Genomic DNA, 13,001 nt, shown 5'->3' with positions numbered 1-13,001 from the left:
TAGAAGGTGTTAAGCATTGTGATGCCAGGAACTGATTGGTTGAAGAAAAAGCTCGGGGCACCTGGGTGCGTCAGTCGGTTGAGCGTCCGGCTTCGGCTCAGGTCATGATCTCACAGTTTAAGTTCGAGCCCTGCGTCGGGCTCTGTGCTGATGGCTCAGAGCCTGGAGCCCTCTTCGGATTCTGTGTCTCCCTCTCTCTCTGCCCCTCCCCTGCTCCTTCTCTGTCTCTCTCTCTGTCAAAAATAAATAAACATCAAAAAAATTTAAAAATAAAAAAATTTAAACTAAAAAAAAGCTGATAAAGGTTGGTTGTTCCTCAGAAATTTAAACACAGAATTACCCAGTGACCCAGCAATTCCACGCCTAGGTATACACCCAAAATAATTGAAAGCAGGCCCCCAAATAGTCACAGTGCTATTATTTGAGACAGCCAAGAGGCAAAAGCAACCCAAATGTCCATCAACGGATGAATGGAAAAACAAACTGTGGTGTAAACAATATATACAATGGAATATTATTCAGTCATGGAAAGGAAAGACATACGCGATGCTAAGTGGAAGGAGTCAGACACCAAAGGTCACAGATTGTGTGATTCCATTTAAATGCAATATCCAGAATTGGCAAATCCAGGGAGACGAAGAGCATATTGGTGGTGGCAGAGTCTGGGACCGTGGGGGGGGTGGGGGGGGGGGGTGGATACAGCAGCACTGCTTACGGGGTTCGGCTTTTCTTCCAGGGTAAGGAACGTGTTTCCGAACGTAACACGGTGAAGGTACTAAAGCCACCAAACTGTACAGGTAAAAAAGGTTAATTTTATGTTATGTAAATGTCAGCTCAAGAAACGCAAAACATTAAAAAAAAACAAAACAAAAAAAGCTGATATTTCTGGGCACGTGGTTCTTCCATATCTTTCCAGACCCATGTCCTAGCCCATAAAGCCCTGCAAGCTCCTGTTCTACCACCTCCAGACAGAGCTTTCCAACACCACACTGGCGACAATCTGCACCTAGGACCTTCCTTCGATAAGGCTGGTGGGGACCCGCAGGCACCCAGTGACCCCTCACTAGAGATATTGGGCTCTAAGAGTCTCTCTGACCACTGCTCTAGAAGAGGGACTCCCCACCCCGCTTGCCAACAAAGCCCCTTGTTTGTCTGACTCGGTGGGGGCTGGGGGTGAGGGGTAAGGGATTGGGCAGGGACCCTCCTCTGCTGTCCTCCGCTGTGTGCACAGCACCTGGGGCTCAGGCACGAACAAGGGACGGGCTCCCCCGCCCCGCGGCACCCCCACTTCACCCCCAGGGCTGCTGGGGCCCAATTTCTGACAACAGCAATGATCCAGGGAGGACATGGTTAGCGATTTGAGAGGAAAATAGAGTTTAAGTGTCAATAATTTTTAAAAAATGAGGCATTGATCCTTGTCCGCGGTAATGGGGTTCTCAGCGGGCGGGCGCCGCGCAGAATCCCCGCGCCCTCCTCGGTGCCCAACTCCACGGAGAGCGCCTCTCTGCCTGTGTCCCCTACCTCTCCGGAAGAGCAGCCCTGGGGACCAGCGGGCTCCGGGCCGCGCCTTGGGGCGGGGACCCTCTCCCCCCTCCGGCCAACAACGTTGCCTTCTGCGGCGATCGCCTGGGGCGGGGGGTGGGGGGCACGGGGCTGGCTCAGAGGCCGGGTGCAGGGGTCCGCGCGGAGGAAATCCGCCCCCCTCCCGCGGCGACACGAAGGCCCGGGGCGCCCCCGCCTGGCGCCGCACCCGGCTCAGTGCCCGCCGGGCGCACCAATCCAGGCGCGCCGCCCAGTGACCCTGCGGTCCGCCAGTCCCCCAGAGGACGGAAACAAACATTGAAATGAAACCCTACCCAGCGGAGAGCGTCCACGTTGGGCTGGTTTGCTGTTTGGGGGTTCCCGAGGCTCCCCCAGCTCGGGCAGGAGAGAAGCACAGTTGGGTGCTGGTCCAGGGCTCCCCTCCTGGGCTCCCTGCACCCCGGGGAGAGGGCCCAGCGAGCAGGGGGGGAAGCCCCCTGGGACCCGCAGTTACTTTTATTGATTTTCTGGGCATCTGACAGCCAAAAATGGAGGCGTGGTGCGCAGTAGAAAGAGGCCAGGCGATGCAGAAAACGCAAGAAAAGCGAACCCCCGGAACAAAGGAGCGCGCCCAATTTAGACATTCCTACATCGGTTTGGAATTCTTCCTGCCCTTGGAAAATCTATTTCTTTGAAGTTGAACCTTTTGACCAAAGCTGTCGGTTTCTTCCAAGCCATTTGACTGAACCTGCCACCAAAAATCACTTTGTAAACAAAGAAAAAGGCAGGGGCTGACCCAAGGTATGATGAACAATTTGGGGGGGGGGGGGGGCGGCTTGTGGTTTTACTTTCTCAGTGTGCATCCTTGATTTAAAAAAATGTGACCTCTAACCCTCAACTTTGCTATCCCTCCCTCTCCCACTGTCTGCCTTTTCTGGGAGCAGCCAGGAGGTTGACATATTTTAGACAAATCACAGAAGCCAACTTCCTGTCCGGCCCCATTTCTACTGGAAAAGACCGCCTCCACCTCTCCGGGGTTCAGGTAACCGGATTGATGGAGCCTCCTTCACCGCGAACTTCTCATAACCCAATGCATAAATAATCACATGTTTTATAAATAGCTGTGGACAAGAGGCTGTAAAACAAGGAAGATATATTTGTGCCTTTATGTCCTAGAAATATTTCCTAAAAGGACTGTTTTATTTGGTGTGGGTTGAATGTGGGCGTGTGTATACATAACAATCCCCAAAGTTTTCCCCTGCCCCCCTGCAGGTCAGACCAGCACTATAGTTAGCAAATTGATAAGGTTCCATGGGCAAGCTTTATTCGTTCTGACACGAGCCTATGACACTTTATAAAAAGAAGTAATCCAGAACAATCTCTAGGTAATTAACACCTAGATAAACAAACATAAATTTCTATATTGCATTTATTTGGACTACCACTCAAATATGCGTGAACCATGCTTTTTTAATTAAAAGATAAATCCATGTGACACTTAGCCTCAAACTTAATTATTCAGCATAGTATAATAAAAAATAGAGCCCATTAAATGTGTCTTGCACTGTATTTCTGTATTAACAGCAAAACAGTTCGGTCTGGGATCATTTAAATTTTCCCCCTCCTCTTTGCTTGTGGTTTCCCTGTTCACATAAGCCCTTCTTCTCCCCTCCCAGCCTCCCTCCCTCCCTCTCTCTGTCTCTCTCTTTTCTCTTAGCACCAACAGGTGAAGAGAGTAAAACTCTACACAAGCCCCTAACGTGGAATGCTCAGCTGGGTGACATTTTTAATATTGCATTACACTCTGAAATTTTTTCCTTCCCCATGGAAACATACCTCTAGTTCGGTGAAACGTGCCCAGCCCTTCTATCTTGAAAAGAAGATCACAATATTTAACACTAATTTCCTTGGGATTGTGCTTACAATACACCAGGTGAGGTTTTCATAATATACTGTTACAATACAGATGTTAAACAGAGAGGGGAAGGAAGTGTGCAAATCCCAAACTACAAGAGACAGCAGGGTTATCTTTATAAAAGTTTCAGCACAAAATAGTACCTTAACACTGACTCTCAGCATCTCAGCAGCTTCTGGCTGCCAGGAAAAGAAATTCACGCGTGAGCCGTTCCCCATCCGGTCGGAAGTAGGAACAAACATTGCTTCAGTCCCTCAGCAAGAATAAAGTGATGACCATGTGCCAGGTGCCGTGTGAAGTGTTTCGTGTGCCCTGTCCCCTTTCGTCCTCACAGCAAAGGGGGCTCTGGCAGGGACGCCTTGGACCCCAGTCTCAGCCCCTGGGCTCCCCCAGATGGGCCTTGCCCTGGCCTCCCGGGTGGCCGGCAGCAACAGTGGGCTGAGACCCAGGGTGAGCAATCATCCGGGTTTGTCCGGCACTGCCCTGGCTTTTACCACTGAAAGCCCCACGTCCTGGGAAAATCAGGATGTTTGCCCTCCTACGTAGAATCCTCCGGCAGATGGAACAGCTGCCAGCGCCGGTGTGGCCAAGCTCGTCCGCAGAGGGATGAACTGCCGCCGTACAAAGACCCCGAACTGGATATAGGAGACTCCCATCCACTCCTTCCCAGGGAACTGAGGCCTCCAGGCGTGAGCGAGCGGTAACTGCCAGTACTCTCCGATCCTGTCAATCTGTTGAAGTCATTTGCATCCCTCGACATCGACTCTTCTCTTGGCTGCAGAATGCGCTGTGTTTCAACGTGAAGTGGGTTCCTAGCCGTTGTCGCTTTTAATAACAGTCCTCCAAACCTGGCGGTGCCTGGCCTGCTCTCTGCATGTGTACTATCTCATTTAATGGCACAGACAGCCTTTTGTTATGCACACCGCTTTCCACTTTATAGATAAAGAAGCAAATTTGGGGCATGGGGATGATCTGCCAGGATCACACAGCCACTGAGAGGCGGAGACAGGAGATCAGAGCCCTCGCCATGCCCAGCCGGCCCTTTGCACATGCTGTTCCTGTACCCTGCTCACTCTCCCTCACGTCTCCGGTCACTGTCACTGCCAAGGAAGTCTTCCCTGACGTGAGAAATCCGCGTTATTTCTGAATCTCGTCTTCCGAGTATTTTAGGTTTACCTCTGCGATTATCAGACTGAAGTCTGTTTTCTCCACAGACAGTGATCTATGGGCCTGATCCCTGACTCGCTGGTGTCTCTCCAGCTCCTGGCCCGATGCCTGGCACACAGTAGGTCCCTTGTAAGCTTTACTGAACAAGCGAGTGGAACAGCATCAAATCCCAGGACCGGTTCTTTTCCTGCTACACCCCACGCTTTCCCCAGATGCTTCCCAATACTCTGAAAACGTCAAGGAAGTTATTAACACCGTGATTTTTTTCTTTAATGAGGAAACTGGAAAACAGAGTAGAAGACATCCGTCCAGGACCTGATTGTCTGAAGCAGGTGGGTGTGGAAGAACCCTGACCATCAGAGCCTTTCCCCAAACATGGGGGCTTCAGCATACAGTGTTTCATAGGTGTGAAATCAATCCCAAGTTTATCCCTAACTTCCTACACCACAGCAGCCCAACACCGAAAATTTACAAAACCTAACCATGATCTCCCCTACTTTATTGCGTTCAATTTCACTGTTTCACAGATACCACCGATGAACCCAGGACTGTTAAATCGTTCAAGATCAAGCAGCCAGTAAGCAATAGAGTTAGGGCTCAAATTTAAGTCTGTACACCCTTATTTTGTAATTGTCTGCAAGAAGACAGTCGTCTATGACTGTGGAGGGCCCAAAACATTTTGATGGAAATCTGTATTGATGCTTCTCAGAAAGGCCGCCTTCTGGCTTTATTTTTATTTTATAACAGCTTTATTGAGATGTAATTCACATATCATAAAATTTACCCTTTAAAAGTGTACAACTCAGTGGTGTTTTAGTTTATTCAGGCTTGGTCAACCCTCATTGCGGCCTAATTTTAGGACATTTTTATCACTCCAAAAAGAAACCTTGAACTCGTGAGCAGTCACTCCCCATTCTCCCCTCCCCCAGCCCATCAACCTGTCCTTAAGCCCTATTCTGGACATTCTAGACGTTTCCTCTAAATGGGATCATATAACATGTGGTCTTTTATAACTGGCTTCTTTCGCCCAACATCCTGTTTTCAAAGTCTGTCCATGTTTTAGTCTGCATCCGTGCTCTATTCCTTTTCATGGCAGAATAGTATTCCATTCTACAGATAAACCACATTTTATTCATCTTTATTATACAGGTCTTGAAAACACATTTTGAGCCAACCTGTAAAAACTGCGAGACTTAATGCAAAATCCAGGTATCCGGTGTCTCTGGAAAACTCAGAAGCCCTGATGCCACATTCCTCGTGGTGATGACAGGCAGTTGCTAAGGGTCCACACACCACCCCCCCCCCCTGCCCGAGACCCTCCCCCCATCCTTACTCACCTCTTTCCCCCACTGAGGTGCTTTTCCTGGCCCCTGGAGGCATTTCGGTTTGGGATCCACCATGTACGCGGAGTTGTAACCTTCCCGCCCTGATGGGGTCACTTCCTGACCCTTCCCTGTAACCTCGTGACTCACCTGTGCTGTTTGCTGGTCATAACAATGGACAGTCAGGTCTGTCAAAAATTCCATTCCAGTCGCCCCGGCTCCCATGCAGCGAGGCCAATGGTCTGGCATCCTGAAAGAAACACGGTGATTTACAAATTCCTACGCAACGTGGGTGGATGCTTTTGCTTGCAACATTTCCTTGGGCCCTCAGTACTCCAGAGCCGCAGCGCGCATTATGCAAGCTTGGCTTTCACACCAAATCAACAGCAATGAAAAACAAATCAAAAAGCGACTCTGCTCATCAAGTGTGGGGAACTCACTTCAGACCCTCTCAAATCACTGTCAGAGGGCTGGCTGCGTTATCAGTAGCCCTTACACCATAGGTTTTACTGTTCTCTATTCTTTTCCTTTTCTTCCAGAGGAAGAATTCAGATTATCCTCTGGAAAAGCCTTCCTTGCCTTTAATGATTTTTTAAACAACTTTCTACCAATAAAGGGGGATAATAGATCCCAATGCTTTCAGCGTCTTACATAATTACGGCGATAGGAAAAGCACTTGTATTTCCATTGGTTTTACCTTACTGAAACCAGGATCCACAAACCTTTGAAGAAGTGTATTTCCCACATGCACATGGGTGTGCGCACACACTCACACACACACGCACTCACGTTGTGTATACGGCACAGAGATACTCACGGGGCTCGAACAGCCCGAGGCTGTGGGGACCATCCCCCCAGGATACTGCGGAGGTTTTTATGAATAAGCGGGGTTTGACCAAGCCTTAGCAAAGTCTGACAAAGCTGCAAGCACACGTTTTACTCTTCCTAATAAACATCAGTGAATAGGAAAAGATTTTTTTTTTCCAGAGGTAGAGGTTTTATTGCGTAAAACACTGGATAAAACCGGACTGCTTCAAAGACATTTTATTCTAACAGCGGAAAGAAAACAGTCATTGCTGAAAAAACAACTTTTAATACTTTCTATACCAGAATAAAGTTCTGTCAACTGATGTATTATAATAATAAATAATGACCAAGAATAAACTTTAAATACAAAGTTTTCTACTTGTTACAAGCATAGCAACAAAATCCTCTACGCTATTGATCTCAGATTTCCTCCAAGATAGATTTTTTTTTCTTTGTGTAGGAATGTAGACAGTATTATGACCAGCATCACAGACTACAGAAGTTACAGGGAAGAAACTTGACATGTTTAGATAGGAGGACCTGGTGACATTCAGAAACTGACACTGCATCACTGTGGCTGTCACTTGTTTGTATTACAAGTTACAAATGTTCTGGAAAGAAGGCCTGTGTCAGAGGGGGAAATAAGGACACGGTAGCACTGGACAAAATGGAATCAACACACACGCCACAAAGAGGAGGGGTGTTCCCAGTGTCACAAACAGAATTATTGCCTGTCGCATCTGACGATGCTCAGAAGACACAAAAGAATACCAAAAGAGCGCCCAAAGTGCTAGAAATGGAATGTGGCTCTCATGTTTCTTTCACTTTTTTTTTCCTCTTTTTTTTTTCTTTTTACCTTTTTTTTCTTCTTTTTTTTTCTTTTTTTTTTCTTTTTTTTAATATTTTTCTTTGCTAAGATACCAAAGGCGGGGCAAACACACAGAAAGCAAGCGACTGGCACAGTCACCAAACACAGTAGTGCAGTTAAAATCCTAAAGCTCACTACAGTCAGAAAGTTTTCAATAACATTTCAGTCCTTCCTCTAGGATCATAGAAACAGTTGCATTAAGTTTATCAACTCGATTTAAGTAAGGCAGTGAGAACTATTCTAGAAAAACAAGAAAGCAGCTTGCTCTATGCCAGATGGGTCCACGTGGAACAGCGACCTCATTTTCACCGAAACCTTGGGTAGATGACACCCTCTCTACAGCATATGCAAACCGGATTCCTTATTAGCCTGAGATTCCTTCTGGTCTCAGGATAGCGCTAAGCATTTTATTTACATTGAGAGCAGTTTAGAAATTTTGTAAACTGCTGTAGGCAGAGCTGAAGTTTTTAAGGCCCTGGGGTTTTATTCTGTGCTCCCAGCCTGCAAGGAAATATCGACTTTTTTTTTGTTTAAGTCTGGATGATTTCGTTTTAGAAGAAGTTAATACTTCAATACTTCTCTATCGTCACAAGCAACAGCACCAATTTCGTGTCACTCAAAGGAAGTATGTTAAGAGGCTGAACTCGTACGCCATTCTAGCAGATTCAAGAATAAACCCTTAACTAGTCTTCTTAAATCTTTTTTTTTTTTTTTTGAATGAGTTAAGTGGTTCATTATTGGCCCTCAAAATCTCCCTCTGGGTGGTGCAGAACTTGATAAATTTGGAGTATCCAATCAGTAAAAAATCTAAAATCTACAAAAATATAGAACACATTTGTTTTACAAAAACAGACATTTTTAACTCAAACAGTTTTCTTCATTAGCGATAGAGAGCAGGATGTTTAGATTCGTCTTTTAATACAAGCTATTTCATAAGAGCTTGTCAGAGAAGAAAATCTCGCTTCATGTCTGTGATACTTACAAAAACGAACACATGACAAAAATCTGATCGTAAGGACCGGAGCAGCCTTCATTCAAGTAAAATGTTTAAAATCATAATAAAAAACCATCTTTCTATTATTACATAAATTCCCACTTCTCACCAGCACCTTCTCTGGATAGGGTTGGCTAGTATTCCTAAACCACGTTTTACATAATGTACCCCTAATTGTTTTGTTTATTAGCAACTTCTTTTTCATCCAAAAAAAAAAAAAAAAAAAGCCAGACAACCAAGAAGAAAAAGCATTTCCCTCTCAATACTGCGATTTGATCTAAAAAAAGGAATTACTCCTCAAACCTGCAATGGGCATTTGTCTGCAGATGATTTCTGACCATTGATTCATTTGGCTGTGTTTTTTTTGTTTGCTTGTTTGTTTTTGTTTTTTTTAATGCACGTTTAAGGTGGCAATTCTCTGCAGTGCTGGTCAGCCCTGGCGCTGGCTGCGGGCGGTCTAGGGTTTCTTCTCGAGAGCAGTTGGGACACCACGTGAATTGATTTTCTCTGCAGTGACCGCTCCAGTCTGACTGGCACCGCGGCTGCCTCTCGGCACATCTCATTAGGGTGGGCGGCAACTGGCAGCAGCTGGTGTCAGATTATAGAGGTGTTTTCAACAATGAAAACACAGCCCCTCCGTCTTCAAGGCAACGCTAAATCATTTAGATGGTATCATTTTTCAGTTAAGAGCATGATTTGGGGACAAAGACGACTTAAGAGTTGGAAGGGCCCCCAGCTTTCTCAAGCTTGGAGGACACCGAGCGTTTCTGAAATCACTTCTCTTCCACCTGCATTGTTTGGAAGGACTTGTTGCCGGGTAACAGTTTAGCAGCCATTTTCAAGGGCTGGGGTTTTTTTTTTTTTTTTCTTTAATATATATATATATATAGATATCTTTTTAAATTTTTTAAATGTTCTATACACTAGTGGGGGAGTTGTACATGATTTTTTCCCCTTGGAATGCAGTTAGCAAACTCTTTTACCAGATGCATAATCTTAAAACTGTGTAAAATAATATTGCAATATACAGGTCAGTTTGCTCAGTTACGCTGCTCCTGGGCTTTGCAGCCTTCCTCTGTTAGCTCTGCTGAGCTCCCCGCCTTGACAGCTGTGGGGTCTTCGAAATTCCCAGAAGCCTCCGAGTCGACTCTGGAGCGCTTGAACCTGCGGTCGGGGTACTGACTGTTGTCAAAAGGCATACGATGGACGCAGAGGACGTGGGTCTTCAGGTTTCCCTTCTGAGAGGCACTGTAGGGACAGTATCGGCACTGGAAAGGCCTGTGACCTGTGGGCACAAAGAGGAACCGGTCAGCTCTTCTGCTTGTTCCCTCCTCGACCTCCACGGCTCAGAGGACAGCATCATTATTACCAGTGCTATCAGTCTTATGATTGCAGTCACTTTGCAAACTCAGACTGGCAAAGGACAGAAAAGTAGCCAATATACCTATCTGGACAAATAATAAGTTACTCACTAATAATAACTCAGACAGGGATTTACAAGACCTTTCCATCCTAGGGAGAGCTTTAATTCAGACTTTCCCGGTGACAGGAGAGAATGTTCCCAACACCTAGATCTTTTTTTTTTTTTTCCTCTACACTGTTAGATAGCCAATATTTTAGGCTTTGCAAGCCAAGACACAAAATCAAAGGTATTACGTAGGCATCTCTGTGACAAGGGAGGAAATAAATTTCCAACGCTTTATTGATGAAATTCAAAACTTTTTTTTTTAGACCCTGAAATTTGAATTTCGTATAATTTTCGTGGGAGATGAAATAGTCGTCCTTCTTCTTCTTCTTTTTTTTTTTTTTCTTCCAACCATTTAAAACGTAGAAACCATTCTTAGCTCCCAGGCTGCACAAAGACAGACAGTAGAGGGATTTGATCCCTGTATTGTACTCTGCTGACCCCAGTTCTACACACACACAAAGCCATAAATCCCTCCGCCTGGGATTCTGACTCAGGTCTCAGCACTAAGCCAGTTCACTTTCTTATCCTCCCATCGACTCTTTACAGATAAGCAACAGAGCATGAGGAGGGAGTGTGTGTGTGCAGTGGGGTGACGCAGGGCCGTGGCCCAAGCCTCGCTCTGGGGCAGGGCTGGAAGCACTTGTAGAACCACTGGGTTTCAAGAGGAGGCCGGAGAAGATATCGGCGGCAACCGAAATGTTCAAATAACCACGGCCAGGGTAGTTTTAAAGAAGCTAGATTTTGAATAGTAACCCTTGAAATCAAATTTTTCTAGAAACGCCCTAAATCAGAACAAAACGTGGACTCTAGTGGAAACCCACCCAATCCGTCATGCTTGATTTCTCTGTCCTGAGGTAGAGCAGACAGGCACCCACTGAGGAACCAGTAAAGCATCTGGTTTGGGAAGTTATAATAGAACAATCGCATTCCCCGCTGATGCTCGGAAGCTGTGGATGTCCATTCCTGGAAGTTCTTGAGTACTGTCCCACCCAGCAGCACCCAGAGAGGTCAAGGCCCGAGGCTGGGTTTCATTTGCTCCGAAAAATAAACAAGTAAATAAAAAGGCCCAACCATTTACACCAGAAAACATCCAAACAGCACACTCAGCACTTTGGCTGCAACAGTAATAGCAGAAGTCCTGTGTATCTACTTAGCAAAGCAGTCTTGTTCCCGAGAAACTGGAGGCCAACCAAATGTTTGGAGCTGGAGTTCGCTTTCACTTCTCATTGCACACGGTCCTAGAATCTTCCTTCTTTCTTACTTGGTTTGCGGAGGGAGTGCTCCCTGCCCTCCCTCCTAGCCAATTGATCTCCAGGATGAATCTCTTCTACCTGGTGAGTCTCCCTCTTTCTTTCCCATCCCCCCTCAAGGCTGATCCGGTGTGTCCCAACTCTTGCCTAGACTATGAACATGGCGGCCTGCAGGAGGGCTTCACGCTGTCAGGCGTCCCACCGCCCCCCCCCCCCCACCCGGTATTCTGCCAGAAATACCAGAGTGGGCCCCTAAAGGAGGAGCTCAGCTGTGATTTCCTTGCCTCAAACCTTGGATGGTCACCTGCCCTCTAAGGGATAATCAGGACCTCCAAGTCCAGTCCCAGCCACCTCCCCCACCTCCTCTGGAGCATCCTTCCTTTGTCCACACCAAATCAAACCATTAATGGTCTCTGCAAAAAGGCTTCATTCTGCAGGGTCTCCATGCCCTTGCCGTGCGACCCTGTCCCTGAAATACCGCTTCCATTCTCTCTCTCCTCTCGAGGTTCCACCCAAGCGGGATGCTGCTTTTGTGGGCTACTGTGTATTGATCCCCCTGATTGGCCGGGAGCTTCTGGCAGGAAGCATAGCCCTCTTAGGACCATCGGTGCCAAGCCCACTGCCTGGCACAGAGAAAGCAGGCATGAACTGTTTAGGGAACTCACCTATCATTGTTTCACCTTGCCTTTTTTTTTTAAGGTATTCTATATTTTTGGATAGGGTTTCTGCGTCTTTTGTTTCTACTGTTGCCTCTAACGCAAGGCTGGATTTGATCAACTTTCCCACTTGGCCAAAAGCCAATTTGCAAAGCTGTGGACTTTGGAGTTAAGAATAAATGAAGCCCAAGAAAAGTACACTTACTGTTGGCCCTTCTGCATTGTCTACCACAGCAAGAAGAGGCGCAAACAATCAGCAGGAGGGGCCAGGGCCTTGACTGTCAGATAAGAGAAAGATTCGCCAGCATCACTCCTGCCTGCCTGCGACCCAGTGCCACCCTTAGGGCTTGGTTACCTCTCCCACAGAAGACAAGGGAAGGCCCTGGGTTGGTGGGGAAGGAGAGCTGAGACTCCTATTTCTTACGTGGATATAGGAAGTTTACAAAGAAGGTAAGTGGCCCCATTCTTCATCACGCTGGAGTTAGGGCACAGACACAACAGGGAACAATCCAGTCAGTGGCAGTAGGGCAGGAAAAGCCATTCTCTCCACCAGAATAGTGACTCTAAGTCAGTCCTAAGCCAGGGATCCGTGAGTTTCAAGCAGATCCCAAGACCCAGACACCCAACTCAAGAAGCCGCCATTGCTGTGGACACTAAACCATACCCAGGGCTCAGGGAGAGAAGATTCTGAGTACTCGGGGAGAGCAACTGTTGAGCAGAAGAAAAGAGGGCCCGAATCTATAGCCAGAGGCATCTGAACTAATCGAAGGGCATCCAAAGAACCTGAGCAGAACTGAGACACCAGTTCTCAGGACGCGTAAGAAATGTTTTTAAAGTTTTATCCAAATCTTCTCAGAAACGGACTGCATTTTCTCGGTAGCCACCAAAGGCAGCTCAGCTAGGTGGGAGCCTATTATGCTAATGTCACGGCTCACCCAAAGCTGGAGCTAGCTCACCCGACATAAGAATCACATGGTAGCGAATCACTGACGGAGAATAGCACCGTGGTCCGACAAGTCTCCAGAGTTAAGAA

The 13,001-nt window shown here is 46.8% G+C and overlaps 1 protein-coding gene across 2 annotated transcripts in view; it reads right to left on the bottom strand.

The window, feature by feature from the left end:
• Positions 1–8,776: 8,776 nt before the first annotated feature.
• The window catches only part of ZNF536 (zinc finger protein 536), a 435,554-nt gene continuing 431,329 nt past the window's right edge, over positions 8,777–13,001 (bottom strand). For both annotated transcript variants that reach the window (XM_047836663.1, XM_047836662.1), the window contains exon 7: positions 8,777–9,879. In XM_047836663.1, the coding sequence (XP_047692619.1) occupies positions 9,635–9,879 (245 nt within the window). In that variant the 3' untranslated portion in view covers positions 8,777–9,634. The remainder of the gene's footprint in view (positions 9,880–13,001) is intronic.

This window comes from Prionailurus viverrinus, chromosome E2, assembly GCF_022837055.1.
Source record: "Prionailurus viverrinus isolate Anna chromosome E2, UM_Priviv_1.0, whole genome shotgun sequence".
Taxonomy (NCBI): domain Eukaryota; kingdom Metazoa; phylum Chordata; class Mammalia; order Carnivora; family Felidae; genus Prionailurus; species Prionailurus viverrinus.
The sequence above is the reverse complement of the archived record's forward strand: the minus strand, read 5'-3'. Positions and strand labels throughout refer to the sequence as shown.